The sequence below is a fragment of the Piliocolobus tephrosceles genome, chromosome 15 (genome assembly GCF_002776525.5).
Source record: "Piliocolobus tephrosceles isolate RC106 chromosome 15, ASM277652v3, whole genome shotgun sequence".
Lineage (NCBI taxonomy): Eukaryota > Metazoa > Chordata > Mammalia > Primates > Cercopithecidae > Piliocolobus > Piliocolobus tephrosceles.
The window spans coordinates 1523024-1544580 of NC_045448.1; the positions used below are offsets into that span (position 1 = coordinate 1523024).

At 47.3% G+C, this 21557-nt stretch overlaps 1 protein-coding gene across 1 annotated transcript in view; it reads right to left on the bottom strand.

Annotated features, from left to right (window-relative positions):
- The window catches only part of PXDN (peroxidasin), a 111612-nt gene that overhangs the window by 46481 nt on the left and 43574 nt on the right, over positions 1-21557 (bottom strand). The window contains exons 2-7 of the mRNA XM_023192644.2: positions 13811-13882; positions 12677-12748; positions 8083-8154; positions 4521-4592; positions 4079-4150; positions 347-516 (exon numbers count right to left, since the gene is read on the bottom strand). Coding sequence (XP_023048412.1) covers positions 347-516; positions 4079-4150; positions 4521-4592; positions 8083-8154; positions 12677-12748; positions 13811-13882 — 530 coding nt within the window. The remainder of the gene's footprint in view (positions 1-346; positions 517-4078; positions 4151-4520; positions 4593-8082; positions 8155-12676; positions 12749-13810; positions 13883-21557) is intronic.

Sequence of the window (21557 nt, forward strand, 5' to 3'; positions counted from 1 at the left end):
GTGTGTGTGTGTAGTTTGTGTCTGTGTGTCTATAAATGGTGTGTGTGGATGGTGTGTGCGTGTGTGTGTGGTGTGTGGATAGTGTGTGTATGTGTGTAAGTGTGTGTGTGTGGTTTGTGTCTGTGTGTCTATAAATGGTGTGTAGATGGTGTGTGTGTGTGTGTGTGTGTGTGGATGGATTGTGTCTGTGTATGTGTGTGTCTATAAATGGTGTGTGTGTGGATGGTGTGTGTGTGTGGATGGTGTGTGTGTGTGGATGGTGTGTGTGAATGTGTGTGTGGATGGTGTGTGTGTAGATGGTGTGTGTAAATGTGTGTGGATGGAGTGTGCGTGTCGGGCCACTCACCACAGTTCAGCTCTTCCGGGGTGACCGCTGCCACTGAGCGTCCCTGGATGCGTCTGGGATATTCACAGGTGGCTGCTGCCTGCGCGTTCCCTGACTCCGCGTAGGTTTTCAGCAAATCCGCCAACCACAGGATTTCACAGTCGCAGTGAAGTGTGTTTGAGTCCAGTCGCCTGTGGGAAGGAAGATGTGGCCGGTGAGACACGGGGTGGGTGGGCTTGTCCATCCGTCCATCAGTCAGGGCTTCCAGGTCCTGCGCCGGGAAACATGCGCCAGGCCTGCCGGGCTTGCGACACGGGGATGGGACACGTTCCATGGTGGAATTCGAGCCCCAGTGCCCGACTCAGGGAGTGAGGTAGAGACACATACATCACCAGGAAGAGCCCGGGGGTGCACAGTACCCCTGGAGGCACTAACCGGAGAGGCGTGAGTAGCAAAGGGCCGGTGCACACCCAGACATCGGGTGTCGAGTTCAAGGCGAAGGAGTGCGCCGGCGGCACCGGTCAGGGAAGTTTGTGAAGGAGACCGGGTGGGAGCCACTCACAGAAATCAGTAACATGAGAACCACAGCCACAAAACCACCACTGTCACCCAACGCCCATCATCACGGGCAGGACAGTTCTACATCATCTCACTCCGGCCTGAGCCTTCCCAGGGAGTGTGGGAGGGGAGGGCTGCATCTCCTGGCTGGGGTTCACACCTCAGTTTCCTGAGGTCCAAGCTGACCTGGAAAGTTTCCAGTGAGTGGCACATCCTGTCCCAACAAGGGAAGCACGGGCAGGACGTGCCTGCACCCTGGGAAAAGTGTTGTCTCTGCACACGGGGAGGAAGCTGTCGGGGGGCAGAGGAGTTCCAGGCAGCAAACACAGGTACAGGACAAGGGCTGAAGAGGCTGGCAGCTGGATGTGAGACTGAGAGGTGACCACGTGCTAGCAGCCCTCGCTCTCGGCGCCTTCTCGGCCTCGGCGTCCACTCTGGTGGTGCCTGAGGAGCCCTTGAGCCCGCCACCGCTAGAGTGGACGCCGAGGCCGAGAAGGCACCGAGAGCGAGGGCTGCTAGCACGTGGTCACCTCGCACTCCAGGACAGCCAGGTGGAACGGGGTCCCCAGGCCCCTCCTGGCGGCCTGCGCACTGGGAGGGGTGCGCACTGGGGTGGAGCCCACAGAGGTTTGTGCCATTTGTGGGGGGAGAAGCCTGGCCCTCCTCTTCGCGGGTGGAATTCAGTCTGCGAGGCAGGAAGCCACCGGCGGGAAACACCCTCTCTTGCTTTGCTAAGGGTCTCGTTTCCCCCACTCTTTTTCCTTTTTACCCAATAAATCCCATTGTTCTCACTCTTCAAATAGTCTGTGAGCCTAAATTTTTGTGGCCACGTAACAAGGACCCCATCTTTCACTGAACTAAGGAAAAGTCCTGCGACAGACGTGTTCACTATTAACCCTGGATGAGGTGGCCCCAGGTCACTCCCCAGATGGGGATGGGATCCCGAGAGGTGCTCACCAGGGCGGCAGGGTGAGGGCATCACTAGGGGCCGACGTTGGCTCCAGGAGGGGCAGGGGAGGCTACACCTCCCATCCGAGGTTCTCCTGGACATGAGCCCAGAGGGGACAGGGACAGAACACAGAACTGGCCTCATGACCAGAATCACCCTTTCCCACGTGAGCAGGTGCACAGCTCTCAGGTGAGGAGGCTGTGAGGAGGACAGTGTCAGCCACGTGCCCAGGACACCCAACCTGTGCCCACAGCTGAAGGTCAGTACAGGACCATGGGCACATGCAAGACCTGGATGGTCACGGTCCGGTATGTGACATCCGGCCAGTCGGTCCTGGCGGAGCGAGCTGCTCCAGGCACCCGAGGAAGCACAGGATCCCCAACCTTCATCTGCTCAGAAGCAGAGAGGGCTATTCAGGAGGTCTGGAGAGGTGGGGCAGCTGGCGTGTCCTCCTCGGCCTGGGGCCCCCCAGGGACGTGAGGTTAGAGACTGCTCCCAGCAGACAGCAGCCAGGACACAGCGTACCCTCTAGATGCAGCTCTGTACGTCTAACACAGCTTCTCAGTCTGGGGCTGTAGTGTTCGAGCACCTCTAGTAAAGTGAGCAAACAGGAGAGGGGGACCTGGCCAGACACCCAGAGAGAGGCTGAGAACGGAGGGGAGGCAGCTGCCAGCGTCATCCAGGCTGTTACCAGTCTGCCCTAAACTTGGCTACTTTCTAGAGCATTTATCTGGTAATTTCTTTCTACTCTCTGTTATCTATCAAATGTGGAAATATTCATCCCATCTTCCACCCAGGATGTAGTTTTTAGTTTGGCTGGTGACATCTTTATCCTAAAGAAAAAAAAATCACAAATAGTTCTGAAGGGCTACGGTTTACTCCACTTTATTTCACTGAATAGATAAAACAAACACCGTAAGACCACTCTGGAGTCAGGCTTGTCCCTTGGCACTTTGTGTTTCTTTCTCGGTCTAGTTCACTGCATACACTCAGTAATATTTAACTGAAAATAACGGCTCAAGACCATGAAGGGAAACACAAAAAGAATGTCACAATTTTCTCCGCCAGTAATAAAATACCTTAATTACAAGAAATAGCTCAGTATAAGGAAAAAGTATATTAGGAGGCCTTAAAAAATGGGTGGAATTACGGGTGAGGTGGCTCACGCCTGCCATCCCAGCATTTTGGGAACCCGAGGCGGGCAGATCACCTGAGGTCAGGAGTTCAAGACCAGCCTGGGCAACATGGTGAAACCCTGTCTCTACTAAAAATACAAAAATTAGCCAGGCGTGGTCACACACGCCTGTAATCCCAGCTACTAGGGAGGCTGAGGCACAAGAAGCGTTTGAACCCGGGAGGCAGAGGTTGCAGTGAGCCGAAATCGAGCCATTGCACTCCAGCCTGGGCAACAAGAACAAAACCCCATCTCAAAAAAAAAAAAAGGGTGGAGATCAGCCTCCTTAGTATGCTGTAGAAAGAAACAGAATATAGCACAGGAGTTCTTTCTACACTGGTTTTACTTCTATCAGTAAAGTACGCACTGGAATTAAACATTAATTTGATGAATTTAAAGATGATTTTTAAAAAATGTTGGCTGGGCATGGTGGCTCACGCCTGTACTCCCAGCACTTTGGGAGGCTGAGGTGGACAGATAACTTGAGCTTAGGAAATCAAGCCCAACCTGGGCAACATGGCAAAACCCTGAATGAATGAAAGAAAAGAAAAGAAAAGAAAAGAAAAGAAAAGAAGAGAGAGAGAAAGAAAAGAAAGAAAAAAAAGAGAGAGAGAAAGAAAGAAAAAGAAAGAAAGAAAGAAAGAAAGACAGACAGACAAAAAAACCCACAAAATTACAAAACTTAGCTGGGCATGGTGGCACGTGCCTGTAGTCCCAGCTACTCAGCTATTTGGGAGAACTGCTTCAGCCTGGGAGGCTAAGGCTGCAGTGAGCTGTGATCATGCCACTGCACTCCAGCCTGGGCAATAGAGCAAGAACCTATGTTGAAAAAAAAAAATTTTTTAAGTCTTAATTGCCTATCAAAGGAGTAACTATTTGCCACATTGTCTGAGCCACATGTTTTTCATTTTGCTCTCTAATCAATTCAATCCACCCTCCATATATTCTCATTCTTTCAGAATCAGACTGTTACCAACATTTCACTACACTTGAAAAAGAACCAGGTGAATGGACAACAGAGAGAAGTAAGGATTTGCAGCAAAGGAAACACAAAAGGTATCATTATACTCACAATCTCTTCATAGATTCCAAGTGATTAAATGTCCCTGGTACTAAATGTGTAATCCGGTTGTTATGCAAAAATCTGTTGAAAGAGATTTTATAACAAACCAATTTTGAAAAATATGTCTTAAAATGTGCATAAAAGAATATAAGCAGTCAAATATATATCAGCTTTTAAAAAATCGCAGTGATTACATTTATTTAATACAAATGAATCTGAAAACAATGTTGTTTACTCCAGCAAAGAAATGGATTTTTTTCCTATTTTATCAACACTTTCAATTAAAGAGAAAATTATAAGTCCTATTTCCAAATTGTTAGACTAGAAATACGGACTTTATATCAAAACAGTTTTCAGGTGTTTGGCGGCTGTTGACCTTAATCTAACCAAGCCAGTGACTGAGGCCTGGGCTCTGTGAATGGAAAGGCAAAAGGAACAACACACAACTTACAGCCTCTCAAGCTTCGGGAGATGCTGGAACGACTCTGGGTCCACAGTTTCTATCTGATTAAAGTGCAGGTATCTAGAGCAGTTAAAAGAAAAAAAAAAAAAGTGTAACTTACAATTTAATTTATTTTCTTAGATCCAGATTTTTGCCCCCAATTTTTTTCTAGTCATTTCAAATTCAGAGATCAATAGATAGCTCACTCACTAGACTTCCTACGTTGTATGAAAAATACATAAAATTATCAAATGATTCGATAAATACAACTGAACGCTAGGCACAGACGTCCCTCCAGTGACTGGGTAAGGGTGAGGGAGGCCTAGAGGTGCTCACTGAGGTCCTCGACACCATGTGAGAAGGGCCTGACTAGGCCATTTTTGCTCCCAAAATACATGGAAAAAAGCAAAAATCTAAAGCATAACTTTAACGATAGCACATACATAAATAGGTGAATACCTTCACTCAAATCTTTAAACTCGTATGAATTTGGCGGGGACATCATCACAGACTTGGGCAGAGAGTATACTGTCAGACACAAAGACATCCTTCAAGACCACAAAGGAAACACAAAAAGAACGTCACACGACTTTCTCCGTCCATCCTGAAGCGTTAAACAAGAGACCGTCTTTCCTCGGGTGTGTGATGGTACAGCACACCCAGTGTTTCTATTTCTTCCCATTTCATGTGTCTCCATACTTCTACAATTTATACTTTTAGATATAACTCATTCTTTCTAATTTTTCCTGAATATGAAATTTCTCGTTTTGAAAAGTGGGTTTTTTCCTCCTAAGTCAAACACAAAGTCAGTCTTCTCCCTGGGGTGCTCTGCTGGGAGATCCCTCCTGCCCACTCAGGCGTTTCCTGCAACCAGCACGCATTTTAAACGAGTACTTCTTCAGGCGGCCAAAATGAGTAAAGCAGCAGCAGGCCAGCATTCACAGCTCTTCAGAACTCCACGAAAGGAAGAGTCTTCAGAACGCACGCCTGAGAATCAGGTCTGTGGACATTCTGACAATACTGTCACTGCCAGGGCACCTGAGTGCAGCTGCCAGGGCCCCCCCATCCTGGGGCCAGCTCCCTGGGCAGCACCCACACAGGCCACACTGAGTCTCTGCGGATGCCTGCAGCCGGAGGGCCCCCAAACGCAGACTGTCCCTGCCCCTCGTCCCGGGACAGGTCTGTGCTCGGCACTCTGCACACGAATGGGAAACATGAGGGAAGGAAAAACTGGAGCAGGAAGACAAGGAAAACCGCCCGCCGTGGGCGAGCATGACGGGCAAGCACCAGACGTGGGGGTCCCGAGGAAGGCCGAGCCCTCCGTGATCCCTGGAGCCTCGTCTCGGCTGGGCAGTGTGCTGACAGAGCGCCTGTGGTTTTTTGGGGTCCTTGGTCTTTCGCAGCGCACGCCTGTTTGAGACCCAGGCACCATCAACACACAGTGGCTGTGAGCTGCTCAGCGAGGTTTCAGTGCAGGCAGGCGGGGGTGGGGTCTCCCAAGCAAAGCCCAGAAGGATGAGGAGGTGCTGACCGAGGGAAGGAAAGGGAGGATTTCCAGCCCCACGGAGAGTGGTGGGTGTAAAAATCCCTCCACCCGGGCTCTGCAATGCAGGCTGGCCAGGGGGACGGCTGAGCGTGTGGGACTTGGCACCTGCTGCATGGGTGCTACAGGAAATGACGGGCCAGGGTTCACGGGATTTAGAGAGGCCGGGGCCCCGGCAGTCTGGGGTGTCCTTCACCCCTCCCTGAACAGTTGAGGAAACAGGACCAAAGACAGGAAATGACTCCCCAAATACACTGAGATCATCACTGAATTCAAACGCATGTTTCCTGACTGGCCAGGTGTGTTTTCTGTCCTGTGTCCACAGCTTCCTAAGGAGCTTTTCTGGATCAGGGATGCTCAGTCCCCCCAGGACAGCATCTGCGGGCTCTAGGGCATTCCTGCATTCCGCTCTCCCAGTGTCACGTCTCCCAGTGTCACCAGGAATGCATGTTTGCAATAGCTCAGGGCTACACAGCCGATAGGGGAAGGGGTGCAGGTAGCCAGGGTCCGGCACAAGCCGCCCTCCCGGGACACACAGCCTTTGCCCAAGTCTCTCACTGCGGTCTGGTGGACTCGCTTATCCCCTCCCCAACGGTTCCCTGCCTGAGGGCGGGGGCCGGGCTGCCCTCAGGCTCACTGTACAGCGTTTAATGAATGGAACCCAAGTCACAGCACCAGAGACCCCAGAGCTCAGCTAACCCTGGGTGCCAAAGGCAGCCTGGCCAGCTCATAAAGCCTCCTCATCATCCAAAATTTCAGCGAACACCTACTTGGTGATTCACAGATGCCCTTCCTCGTTCAGCCTCAGGTTTCTCCCGACTTGCCCTTTCCTTCCTTAAAAATAACACTGGACTCACTCAGTACAAAGCCAGATGAGCATTTTCCAATCCATTCAGGATCGAAGAACTGTCTGCTATGACGATGTTCTCACCCCCACTGAGTGAAACGCTTGCTGGATATGAGAGCTTGCTGCTTTGCAAGCTCTCCCTACATCTGGGTGTTCCCTGCAGACCTCCATGTGTTTCTGCAATGAGGTGCACTGTTCTTCTTCACAGAGACAGACGATCTCTTCCCAAATCTACCCACGCCCTGTTCATGCTCACTTGGATCAACACACACTTTCGGAAACATGAGCACTGTGGGTCCTCAGGATGCACAGTCCCCGAGTGGTCTCTCCCCCGCACCGCTTGGCCTCACACTCTCTGACAACATTGCTGTGTCCAGTCAGCCAGTGACCTGTGACCAGAGATCAGCAGCTGTGGCAGGAGGACGTCACGCTGCATCACAGCAAACAGCTGCTTTCATCCACATTCCTAAAACCGTGACAACTTGCAACTCCCCAGGAATGGGCTCAGCTTGCCGAGTGAAAGGTGACTGGCTGAGCAAACAAACCAGGACAAATCCTCCTTTCTGCCAGGGCATTGTAATGAAAAATCAACACGCTGACTTCACAGCAAAGTACAACTTCACGTGTGGCCAAGGAAACTAGGAGTGTTTCATTCTACGCTGCACACACTAACTAGAACTACAAGGGAAAAAAGGTTTTCTCCAAAATAATGGCATCACAATTGAAGAAATTCAGCCCATGTGTTTGTTCAGAGTCATAATGAGAAACAGTGAACAAGGCAAAGAGCCCTCTCCTCCCCGGGCACCCTGGATATTTCCCCTACGAAGGACACCTTGATCAGACTTGTGCACCTGCCTGTCTCTCCTCTAAGTTGTGACAGGGATCCCATTGATCTTACTGTCCTTGGCGTCAGGAGAGCATGGCCCAGGGTCTGGTGCCACCATAGGGGAAACCAGTGATGCATCCTGAGGGGTGGGTGGAGGGCTGGCTGAGCGGAAGGCGGGGCGGAGGGCGAATGACTCGCCCATGCCTGTTTTTCTGTCATCATGCACGTACTCCCCGCACCTCAGGTAGCATAGTCATGCATCATGCAAACAGCTAGCTCAGTCGACTGGTCCCTACAAGAGGAAAAGAGCCAGGCGGCATCCAAGAACTAAAGCATGAAGAGAGGGGGCACTTACAGTTGCTCTAGAGAGGCAAGTCCCTTAAATGCTTGCCTGTCAATTGACTGGATCTCATTCTTGTACAGATAGCTGAAACAAGAAACATTGGGGAGCATTAGCACACAGACAGGCGGCCAAACTTCAGACGGAAAAGAAGAATTAAATTGACACTGGAGACAGTTTTACAATTAATGACTGTATTCGAATGCAAACAAACCGTCTGCACAGTGAGTACAGAGTGCCTCTCCCAAGGGCTTCCCTTCCCTCAGATCTCAAGTGCGCCAAAAGCAACTGGTGCCCACTGAAGGCGATCAAACCGCTGCGACGGGTTTTTCAGGCAATTCACAGACCTTAGACTATGGCTAATGAATTGCTGACAATACATTTGCTTCAAAGCCTGAAGAAGATAAAAACCATTTTCCACAGGCAAGTACAATTCACTGGTGGTAAGATTCTATAACTGATATTGATACATCTCTAAAATACCTAGGAAGAATTTGGGGAGTGGACCATATGAAGACCGAATGTGTCCTGAATAACTCACCCCTAGAATCGCATTCTTAGAAAACAGAAGCAATAGAGGCATATTGGAAGAGTCACACAGTTGGCCTGGCGCTTGTCTTTGTGGAAAATGGTGGAAAATCTCAACAGAAGAATCGTATTTCCTAACATGTGACCTTGGAATGCCAGTGTCCATAAAGGAAGCTCTGCTGGAACCCACCCACACTCGCGCAAGCCGGACCGTCTGGGGCTGCGCTGGCGCCGTGTGGCAGAGCCGAGTGGCCCCGGCAGAGACTGTGCAGCTCACAGGGGCCTGGTCCTGCACTGAAAACACCTGCCAAGCCTGACCTAACAGACAGAGGATGAAAATTTCCACACCAAAGTATCACAATTCCAAAAAGAGCCACAAAACCATGTGCATTGTGCCCACCCATCTCGGACATGACTCGCCCTCAGCCAGTTTGCTTCACAACACAGCTCTGGGCCAGCAGCTCGGAAGAGCCCAAGAAGGCTGTGAATCTGTGTGTGTGCCCAGACTCGGGGAGACCTGCCACTACCGTGTCTTAGAATCCCTGAGCTCCATCTCTGACATACGCAGATGGGCAAGTCAAAATCTATGCTTTTCCTACTTGCCAAATTCAGGCAGACACGTCTCTTCAAAATTGATTATTTATGACTGGGTTTCACCTACTCGTTCCACTAAATAAACAACATTTTTTGTCTTGATGCTTATAATATTATATAATTCATATCCAGGAGGGCCGAGTGTCTGATTGTAAGTTAATTAATGTGTCTGGTGCAGGATCCAGTTTAACAGAACCAGCACTGCTAGCCTTAATCCTTACAACCCATCTAAGTGGATCTCACATCCTCCCTCCATGCAAATTTGCAGAGCTGACTTCATAAAGAGTTATAAGCCTTGGCCGGGCGCGGTGGCTCACGCCTGTAATCCCAGCATTTTGGAAGGCCGAGGCGGGCAGAGCATAAGGTCAGGAGATCAAGACCATCCAGGCTAACATGGTGAAACCCCGTCTCTAATAAAAATATTAAAAAATTAGCCGGGCGCAGTGGCGGCGCCTGTAGTCCCAGCTACTCGGGAGGCTGAGGCAGGAGAATGGCGTGAACCCGGGAGGTGGAGCCTGCAGTGAGCCGAGATCACGCCACTGCACTCCAGCCTGGGCCACAGAGCAAGACTCTGTCTCAAAAAAAAAAAAAAAAAAGTTACGAGCCTTAACACAAACCACCCAGAAACCCAGAACTCCCCAGTGACTGAGAGCCCAGTGCCCACAGCAGAGGCCTGGCAAGGTTGTTACTCCTCTGGGCTGCATGTGTGGGAATCCTTGAATTTCCACTTAATGCCTGGGCCTCAGTTTCCTCTTTTCTAAAACGGACAGAAATCGTTGAGATTAACGTGTAAATATGTGTGTGTGTGTGTGTGTATATATATATATAGCTCTTACAAAATGGCCCCGCACACATTAACTACTGTTCACATGGGAGTTGTTACTATACTTCTGGAGAAGGCAAGTTGAAATGTAATTTTCTGTGCCCATTTCTTTAAAAAGAGAACCAAAAACAAAGTATCAATGAGAACATCGTTTTAGAGTCATTTTAAAAAATGAAAGGGAATCTTTTTAAAGAATACACAGGACAACTGAATCATACTGACATGTATGAATGTTGTTTATAAAGACATTGGGATGTAATTTATTTTCATAAGAATAGGTGGGTACTGGCTGGGCGCGGTGGCTCACACCTGTAATCTCAGGACTTTGAGGTCAGGAGTTCGAGACCAGCCTGACCAAAATGGTGAAACCCCATCTCTACTAAAAATACAAAACATTAGCCAGGCGTGGTGGCGAACGCCTGTAATTCCAGCTCTTCAGGAGGGTGAAGCAGGAGAATCCTTTGAACCTGGGAGGTGGATGCTGCAGTGAGCTGAGATCACGCCACCGCACTCTAGCCTGGGCAACAAGAGGGAAACTCCATCTCCAAAAAAAAAGCGGTGAGTATTGATCATAATAATAAATTGTTATTTTTCTACTTCATCATAGAGTTGACCCTTGAATGAGTCCTGTCTCAAGAAATAATTTCACTAAGAAATGTGAACTAAAGGGAAGGCTTATGCCTTACTAGAAGTAATTGGAGTTCCAAGAAATAAGAACTACTCAGCCTCTACAAGTATACTTTGGTACTGACTCCATATAGAAGGCTGAAATAATCAATCAACTTCAGGAGAGTTCTTCAGCATTTAGGTTGTACACAGTTTAAATCACAGCATTTAAGTCTTACACAGTTTCCTAAATCAGCACTTATCAAATGTTCTTCACCATTGAGCGCTGAGGAGGCGGAGGCTGCAGTGCTGTGGAAAGGGGTCCCCAGGCCTCTCTGCACAGCTTCCCTCCTCTGCCCTGGTCTTTAGTCCGTTTCTGAGTCATGACCCACCAGTCTGTGCTCCCTCCACCCCAGTGATCTGTGTCCTCCGCCGCCAGGGACACTGCAGTTTGCTACCGAGGGAGCGAGGGAAGAGTGTGGAGTGCAGGCGCTCAGAGAGCCTCTGTGCAGCAGATGAGGTCGGACGAGGGTCACTGAAAAGAGATCAGTGAAAACAGAGCATCCCAACAACTCCACTTTGAACACGTTTGCTGAGTGCATAGTAAGTTGCTCTTAGTAATTCAAAACCAGTGACAAAAAATAAAATACTAAAAAACCTGTTAAACCTATTAAACACACATATACACACACAAGGAATGCTGGCTATCAGCTGACCGGATCTACTTTCCAGGAAACAAAAGCCCTCTTCTGGAACTTGCACAACACTCGAAATACAAAAAAAAGGGGGGGGGGGGGGCGCGTGGAAATAAACCAATAAAAGGTCTGTCTCTTATTTTAGAAATGGGGGACAAAGCTTAGTCATGTTTATACAAAATTAAAAATTAACGTCCTATGCCACAATGATGGAGGTGAAAGTGTGTATGTAACACTGACAAATATCTTCACAGAGGGAATGTATTTTAATAAAGAGTTAAAGGCAGCTCTGTAATTAACAGTCACAGACACAGCTAGAATCAAAACAGATTTCAGAGTATACATCAACAATAACAAGACAACTTTGTTTTAAGAATCAAAAAACCTAGAGCATTAGGACAAACACCTAATGCACGTGGGGCTTAAAACCTAGATGACGGGTTGGTGGGTGCAGCCCAGCACCATGGCACGTGTATACCTAGGTAACAAACCTGCACGTTCTGCAGGTGTAGCCCAGAACTTAAAGTAAAATAAAAAACAAATCAAAATAACTTAAACATTTTTAGGTTCACGTATGATAAAAACTTCCAATAAAAATGGCTGAAATAAATTTTTATTAAAAATAGTTCTCTTTGGAAAGTGACTCTTAAAAGAATAATCTTCTAAAAGCACATGACACACCCCTTCTACTCTGAGTGTTTCTCTTCAACCTTTTTCCAATTTTAGAGCAAGTATGTGTGTGACTGAGACCAAACCAGGAAGCTCCTTCTCTAAACTGCAAAACTGATCTCAATGAGCAGAAGACGTGTTAAATGAAAATAAATAGATTAAACTCAGTTTTTAAAAGTGAAATAAAATTTACACAAAAATAAGAGGTGAAATCACTTAGCGGAAGACAAGAAAATCTGCAGGAATGAGTGACATTCCACCGGGGTGAGTTACTTCGATTTTACATGTCACCTGCAGCAGGAAAGACGACTGGAAACTATTTTGATAGCTGATATTCTGCAACACACCTGTCAGCTGTTCATATCGGCAACTCACTTGGCGTCACTTTCCCCTCTGGAAGCATCATCATTATTTCTAGAGCGATTTTCAAAGGCTGTGCATTTTAATTTTATGCAATCCACTTTACTAAGGCTTAGTGATGAAACATTAAAAATCACATAATGTAGCACTTTATATCAAATGACAACCTGTTTTTATAATCCCAGCTAAATTTTTACTCACCTTCTGAAAATAAAACCTCTTTTAAATGAATATAGTTACAATAATTCATAAACAGCACGAAATTTAGCTCTATTTTTAAGAAATCTAAATATAACCATAAGCTTTTAGGTTAAAGAACTGATCATTAACTTACAGATATTTTAAATTTTCCAAGTCTTCAAATGCTCCGCTAGGGATCCTCTTGATCTGATTATTATTGAGAAGCCTATGAAACAGAGTCAATAAGAATTTTGAAAAACAACAGAAAACAATCTTCAAAGTTGTGTGAAAACATTCTGACAGCCTTGGAAAAGGCCATGGAACAATTCAGTTACAGACTTGCCATCAACATTCAATGAACGCTGAATTCACAGGACAAAACACAGCTTTAGCGTTTAACCACCACGGTGGAAAAGTTGCTCTGCAATGCTGTCCATACTCCACAGTTACCACCTTTTGATACAGGGGAGAAAAAATTCCTTCTCTCCTATAGAAGGGAGTTTGTATCTTTATCCTGCTGTCTCTCAGGTTTTCTGTTTTAGCCAGGACTGTGGCCAGTGCTAAGGCAGTCACGGTGGGAGGGTGGTGTGGGCGCACAGACGTGCCAGGAAAGGTGGCCCTGTGGCCCGTGCTCCATTCATGTGCACAGACAAGGGCCTGGGGTGAGAGGCCCCAGGCCGCTTGCTCTCCAGGGTCAACAGTGGATAGGTGGCCCAGGCAGTCCCATGTTCCCCATGACCCTGCCCTTACACCACTGTGCTCAGTCCTGGTGCAGAAGGGAACCAGCTTCCACCGCACTGGGCGTGCCCTGCAGAGCCGGAGGTCTGCACAGAAACACTGGACGTGGCCCTGCCTGCTCCCTCCGGGCATCATGGGACTGCCTTGACCCCTCACTTCAGTCCACTCCACGCTCAGAAGCGGCACCGTCCTGCTCAACCTTGCCACAGAGGAGGTGCAGGAGCACACAGAGGTCAGCCTGACCCAGCAAGGGCAGGGTGATTCTGGAGCAAGTGACCCATGTGAAGGCCAGGGACAAGTTTTGCAGTCGGTCAGCATGGGTCCCAATCAACATGCAACGGACAGGCACACAGCCATGAGACGAGAAACACAGTGGCCACAGTCCTGGCATTGGCAGTCCTGGCATTCAGGAGCATTTTTCAGCCTCACTTTCCTGTTTCACTTTTCCCCACCCATGCCCACTGATTGTGGACGATGAGTTCTACCCACAGGTAAATAATGTAATGACTTCTATTTTTCTATTAGTTTCCAATAGAATATTTCCACTCACAATGTGTTCAAGTTCCTCAGCCGCCTGAATGCCCCAGGTTGGATCTCTCTGATTCTGTTAAAGCGAAGATCTCTGTGAAGAAACAAGAAAGGTATTATTATGTGAAAAAAAAAAATCTACAAACATTGCTATACCTTTGCTGTTCTTACTCACTTTCAAAACAGTGACAAAGCATTTAAAATATTCAACCATCTAGTTCACTCCTTAAATGAGTCTTCTTTTTCACTGAGGCTAATAAGTGTACAAATATTTATCTGAATGGTGGAACAACAGTCTCACATTACCGAATTTTTAAAAACAGTAATTATGGGGAGAAAAATTACATAAACTACCTAAACACCCTATCTTTAGCAAACCACTGGAAAATGTCATGTTGATAAGTCTTAGGATAATAAACACAAGTTAGGTGTGATGACATTCAAGAAGACAGTCGCACCACCTGTGGAACTGAGTAAACACCTTAGAGTTTACTCCAGTGATTTCATGAGCTGGAATTCGGCTGTTCCTTAGTCAATGACCTCAAGTGTTACCTTCATGAGATTTAAACTGAATGTCTCAAAACCATGAATGTGAATTCAGCTAACTGGGAAAAGAGGCTTTCTCACATATGGTTTTTACCCTAATGGTTCCAAACAGGTATTTTCATTAAATTAAACTTCCACTGTTATTTATTTATATTTATTTATATTTCAGGGGTGGAGAGAGGATCCGAATAGCCCATGAGAGACCAGAGAGCACACCAGAATTGACACAGACTGAATCTGGTGCTGGAAGGAGAAACACTTCAATTCCTGATGATCTGATGCTCAGGCAGAGCAAGCTGGGAGGCCCCGACCACAGAGGCCACGGGCCACGGGCAGCAGCATCAAGCAGAGCAAGCTGGGAACAACACTGCCATCAACATTCAATGAACGCTGAATTCGCAGGACAAAACACAGCTTTAGCATCTAATCATCACGGTGGAAAAGTTGCTCTGCAATGCTGTCCATACTCCACAGTTACCACCTTTTGATACAGGGGAGAAAAAATTCCTTCTCTCCTATAGAAGGGAGGTTGTATCTTTATCCTGCTGTCTCTTAGGTTTTCTGTTTTAGCCAGGACTGTGGCCAGTGCTAAGGCAGTCACGGTGGGAGGGTGGTGTGGGCACACAGACGTGCCAGGAAAGGTGGCCCTGTGGCCCGTGCTCCATTCATGTGCACAGACAAGGGCCTGGGGTGAGAGGCCCCAGGCCGCTTGCTCTCCAGGGTCAACAGGCCACGGGCTGGGGGCAGCAGCATCAGGCAGAGCAAGCTGGGAGGCCCCGACTACGGAGGCCACGGGCCGCGGGCAGAGGCCACGGGCTACAGGCCACGGGCAGCACAGAGAGTCAGGTCAGAGGCCTGAAGGCAGCGACAGGAAGTGCAGACATGCAGAGGCGTCCGCTCTACCCTTGTAGACAGCCCATTCCAGCTTGAATTAAAACTATAAATTGAAGAAGTATAGAAACCACTGAAAAATAAACAGAAAGACCAATTTCTTTATCAAATACTCCGGAAAATTAAAATTCCTTACACATAGGTCCAATCCCTTTTCATATCATCCAGCAGGGATTGGTATGGGTTGAACTGTGTCTCCCCGAAATCCACTGGGCTCACACCCAGGGCCTCAGACGTCACTATGTTTGGTCCTTAGGGTATATCATAGGTAAGGTCAGGGCATTAGGGTATCATAACAGAAAATGTTTATAACCTTCTAAGGAATCTGATTACCCTACACCAATCACTGTCAGTAGTTTGTAGAACATAAACTAGTTCTACAAACTAAGTTCTAGTTTATGGTTCAATAAGATACTTCAAAAAAAGTATCTGTGTCACTGACAGTAACAGCGTCCAGCCTAGAGGTCAGCGAATTAAACGTGTGCCCCCGTGCTGTGGGTCAAGTTCTCCTGGAGGAGAAGGGGAAGGCGGCTCCCCTCTGCCCATCTGGCTCTCCTGGGCATCATTCCACACTGTGCCCTCGCACGTGGGTTCGCTTTCCTCAGTGATACCCACTGTCCACCAACAGTGTCCTCACACACACCCTCCCCTTGCACTGCCATGCTCCTTTTTAAACAGATGAGATTGAAACTTACATTCCTACTCAGAATACCACGAGTGGCTCCATGTACTGTCCACATGGGAGCTGCTGAAAGTCAGAAGCACCGAAACTGGGAGGTGTTGCTGGAGGAAGACACGGGAGGGGAAAGCAGCCATCCAGGATGCTCACTCATTCCGTACAGAAAACACAGATCAAGTACAGATAAGGAGAGAATTCTGAGCAGCTACAATTTCGGGATAAACAAATGATTGCAAAGAAGCTCCTGCACCTGCGACACAGCAAGCTGAGGGGCTACCCAGCATCTGAACAGGTAAGAAAGGCTGTCCTGGAAGGCCGAGCCACGCATCACAGCTTAGAGCAGAAATCAACCCCAACCACATCTAATCCAGAAACCAAGCTGCTCCTCCAGGGCAGAGGATGGAGTGAGCCCCACGAGCCCCACTTGTTCTGGCTCCTCATTCCCCATGGGAACCCACACTCAAGGCACAGAGAAGGCAGCGGCAACAGCGTGGAAGCTGGAAAGCAAGATGTGGACTTGGCTCCTGGAGCCTGGGAAGACTGCAGGAAGAGCTGCAAAACCACCCTCCTGACGACATGCAGGCCTTTCCCCAGATCTGAAGTCGGTGCCACCAAAAACCTCTAGAGTGATGGACAGAGAGGTGCTGTCCCACACACAAGCCCCTGTGCCCTGGGTCGGAGCACCTGAGCAGTGGCCAGTGTTGAGTAAACGTGCAGAACTCACACTGGACCTCAAGGACTTCCTCCAAACAAACAGAACATAAATACATCTTCCATAAAGGTTTATATCGCCGGGCGCGGGGGCTCAGGCCTGTAATCCCAGCACTTTGGGAGGCCGAGACGGGCGGATCACGAGGTCAGGAGATCGAGACCATCCTGGCCAACACGGTGAAACCCCGTCTCTACTAAAAACTACAAAAAAAACTAGCCGGGCGAGGTGGCGGCACCTGTAGTCCCAGCTACTCCGGAGGCTGAGGCAGGAGAATGGCGGGAACCCGGGAGGCGGAGCTTGCAGTGAGCTGAGATCCGGCCACTGCACTCCAGCCTGGGCGACAGAGCAAGACTCCGTCTCAAAAAAAATAAAAAATAAAAAATAAATAAAGGTTTATATTGAGTGCATGCTGAAACACATACAAGTCTGGCATGCAGAGTTAAATAAAACATTTTTTAAATTAACTGTTCCTATTTTTTCAGGAACTGGCCAGAAAATGTTAAATTACATAAGTAGTTCTCATCATATTCCCATGGGATGGCACTGGTCGAGGTTCAGGGGCCATTTCACAACCTGCTCACAGGCAGTTAGACCTCCCGCCACGTTCTTAGGCAGGCCACTAAAAAAGACTTCTACTGTGAAGAGGGTAAAACAGAGGGTCCCCTTGGCTGCAAAGAGGGTTATCTTAGGCGACAAAGTGAAACAATAAAAAAAAAAACCAAACTGAAATTCTAGAACTGAAAAATGTAAGAGCTGAAATGAAAAGCTCATTGGATGGACTTAACATATTGAATACTGCAGAGGGGAGAGGACTTGGGAGCTACTCAACATTAGAAATGATCTAATCTGAGGAACAGGATGAAACAACACTCACATGCCAATATTTATACAAGCACATATTCATCTGCGTGTGTGTGTGTTTACATTTTCTGTCTGATACCACAGCCCATGAAAGGAGCTAGAAAGATTTGTCACCAAACAGGAGTGTGTGTTTGGGTAGGATGACTTACAACACAGCTACATCTGCACACGTTACTGGAGGGGACTTGGAGCTGCCTCAGAAACCCTCCTGTTCCAGAGCAACAGAAAGGGCACAGGGTCCCGGTTGTTGCGGCTCCATTCCCAAGACAAGCTGAGGGCATGAAGACACCACAGACACAGGAAGCCAACGTTCGTTTCAAATATGAACCCCAACTTCAAGGTCATGAAGACAAATGCAAGGGCTGATTTTTGCCTGAATATTTCTCACTTGCAAGATTCTAGAGAGGTCAGGAGGGATGTGCCCTCCACAGAGCAGCCAGGATTCCGCTAAGCACTGTTCCATGGCACAAGTACTTGGGAGCCTGTTAGAAAAGCAAATTCTGGGCCCCACCCCAAATCGCCAGAATCAGAAACTCTGGGAGTGGGTCCCAGTAATGTGGGTTCTAGTAAGATTTCCAGGTGATTCTAAGTAAGGTAAAGTTTGGAAGTCATTGTTCTTTGGGAATGCTGAAGATATAATGCAAATACACACTATGTATATTTTTAAGTGTGTGTGTGTGAGTAGATACAGGAAAAGCATTTGCACACGCATGCAAATGCATAAACACTAGTAGCAGGCATTTGCTCGTTTCCTCTGCATTTCTTCCATGTCTGATCCTTAACTTACTGGTCATCATTGACATAAAGCTTACAATAAATGTAAAGCTAAACTCTCCAATTAAAAAGTGCTTACATTTAAGTACCACATATAAGTGCTCCCCATTTTACAACTTTTAAAATAACCTTTGCACATGTCTGGGCAGAATAAGATGGTGGGGAGGCATTTGATCCCTGCATTACGCACCTACATATGACTAAACAATTTGACAAACAGAATTATTATTTTAACAATCATAATAAATAGTTCCACAAATAATCCTAACTGGGGGGAAAAAACTTGCCCAAACTTTAAAGATTTAAAGAGCACTTAAACAAGTCTTCCTTGGCTCTTCCCTGGACTTTGTGCTCCCACCCGTTCCTCCTGCAGTGATGTCTCCCGGAGGGGCTGCGGGCGCTGGAGAGGGACCCTAGGCAGATGTGGTCGCATGGCCCTAGCTGTGTGCCACATGCCAACAGGCAGACCACTGGGTCACCTGCCCTCCGCAGCCGCAGGACCACTTCTCCCAATAAGCAAGGGGCTCTGGCACCCCCTCCATGAAGTAAGTTGGCATGATAAGCATGGAGACAGATTCTAGAAAGTTCCAGGAAACTGTAAGTGGCGTGATTACTAAAGCAAGTGGAACACAGATGGACACTGAGGGCTAACATCAGACAGGGCATCCATGAACTCTTGCTGAAGCCAAGGCCAAAGCCCCAGGAGATTGTGATTAAAAATGCCACACCCCGCCTGGGTAAGCGTGAGGGGTACATCCCTTCTAAAGCCTGGGCCCTAAACCACAAAGCACCAATGACAGTAAGCAGCAGTGAACACGGTCACAGAAGGATGAAGAGCTTGTGTGTGAAAAGTCCTTCATAAAGAGCAAAACTCTGTAAATATCCATCGTGAACACCCCTGCAATTCCAGTGGGTCTTGTCAGCTCGTTCACCGAGCACACGAAGCACGTATCCGGGGCAACCTCTGAGCCAGGCTGCAGCACCTGCGCTTGGAGAAGATCAGTGTGTACAGGGACCCTCGAGAGCTCTCAGAAATGACCACGGTAGGGCAAGGTCACCCCCTACTTCAGAGTGACAAAGGCACATCCTGGGGAAATGGCCAAGCACACTAAGGCAGAGCACATGAAGGTGGCTGACTAAGAGACGGGAGGAGAGAATGAGATTCAGGTTAGAAGAAATCCCTTTTCTGGACAAATCGGAATTTAGAAACTAAGAAAGATCAGGTAATTTGCCTAAAGTCAGTCAGTCTGTAAGTGGCAGAACTAGAAATGCAATCAGAGTCAGCCCAGGGCTCTTTTCTCAGCATTAAAACGGCTCTCACTGAAGGCATTTCAAGAGGTTAATCCTCCCAGGTAGAGTCCACCAGACTCTGCCACTTACATTCAAGAGTTCTCCCAAGTGTTAGAGCAGAGCCGCTGCCTCTGACCTACTTAGGGAACGTGGACGCCAACACAAGCCCTCTAAAGTTTAAAGAGAAGCCTGCAATAACCATTAAGCATGAACTACGAATTTTTCAATTTAGAGTCTCAAAAACAGAACACAGATTCATTTACATTTTACATTTAAAAAGCAAGTGAACTTCAAGTCAAGGAGTTTTAGGGCAGTTTTTGTGTTTCCTTTTGTTTTGTTGTTAATGTTTCCACTATTCTCAAATCTTAATGTACTAAAAATCCTACCAGGAAAAAAACAATGTCGAGAATTGTAGCGTCTGGAGTGAAACATGAAAGCACAGGTTTACACTCAGTATCAAAATCACAAGTCACTGCAGAGCCACAGAACGGCTGAAGGTTCGAACTAAGAGGAAGCCTGGAGATTCAAGTTTTAATCTCATTCCCTCAGGGACTTTCGCCATTAGATTCCCTTTCACAGTAAAACGCACAGAACCCTCGGAAATGCTTAATTTAATCATGACAAAGTTATGAGTTCTAAAAAGCAGTCATTAAAGATTGTTTTGTAAAGTTTATTCTATTATAATACCTCCCATAAGACTGATTTTTAAAATGAAACAATCCCGATTTCTCCCATATCCAAGTCTCAGATGTGTTTGAATTCATTTGTAAATATAAAATATTAAGAATTTGGGCCGGGCGCGGTGGCTCAAGCCTGTAATCCCAGCACTTTGGGAGGCCGAGACGGGCGGATCATGAGGTCAGGAGATTGAGACCATCCTGGCTAACACGGTGAAACTCCGTCTCTACTAAAAATACAAAAAACTAGCCGGGCAAGGTGGCAGCGCCTGTAGTCCCAGCTACTCGGGAGGCTGCGGCAGGAGAATGGCGTGAACCCGGGAGGCAGAGCTTGTAGTGAGCTGAGAACCGGCCACTGCACTCCAGCCCGGGCGACAGAGCGAGACTCCGTCTCAAAAAAAAAAAAAAAAAACAAGCTTCAAAGAGAATAAAATACCTAGGAATCCAACTTACAAGGGATGTAAACGACCTCTTCAAGGAGAACTACAAACCACCGCTCAGTGAAATCAAAGAGGACACAAACAAATGGAAGAACATACCATGCTCATGGATAGGAAGAATCAATATCGTGAAAATGGCCATACTGCCCAAGGTTATTTATAGATTCAATGCCATCCCCATCAAGCTACCAATGAATTTCTTCACAGAATTGGAAAAAACTGCTTTAAAGTTCATATGGAACCAAAAAAGAGCCCACATTGCCAAGACAATCCTAAGTCAAAAGGACAAAGCCGGAGGCGTCACGCTACCTGACTTCAAACTATACTACAAGGCTACAGTAACCAAAACAGCATGGTACTGGTACCAAAACAGAGATAGAGACCAATGGAACAGAAGGGACCCCTCAGAAATAATGCCACACATCTACAACCATCTGATCTTTGACAAACCTGACAAAAACAAGAAATGGGGAAAGGATTCCCTATTTAATAAATGGTGCTGGGAAAATTGGCTAGCCATAAGTAGGAAGCTGAAACTGGATCCTTTCCTTACTCCTTATACGAAGATTAATTCAAGATGGATTAGAGACTTAAATGTTAGACCTAATACCATAAAAACCCTAGAAGAAAATCTAGGTAGTACCATTCAGGACATAGGCATGGGCAAGGACTTCATGTCTAAAACACCAAAAGCAACGGCAGCAAAAGCCAAAATTGACAAATGGGATCTCATTAAACTAAAGAGCTTCTGCACAGCAAAAGAAACTACCATCAGAGTGAACAGGCAACCTACAGAATGGGAGAAAATTTTTGCAATCTACTCATCTGACAAAGGGCTAATTTCCAGAATCTACAAAGAACTCAAACAAATATACAAGAAAAAAACAAACAACCCCATC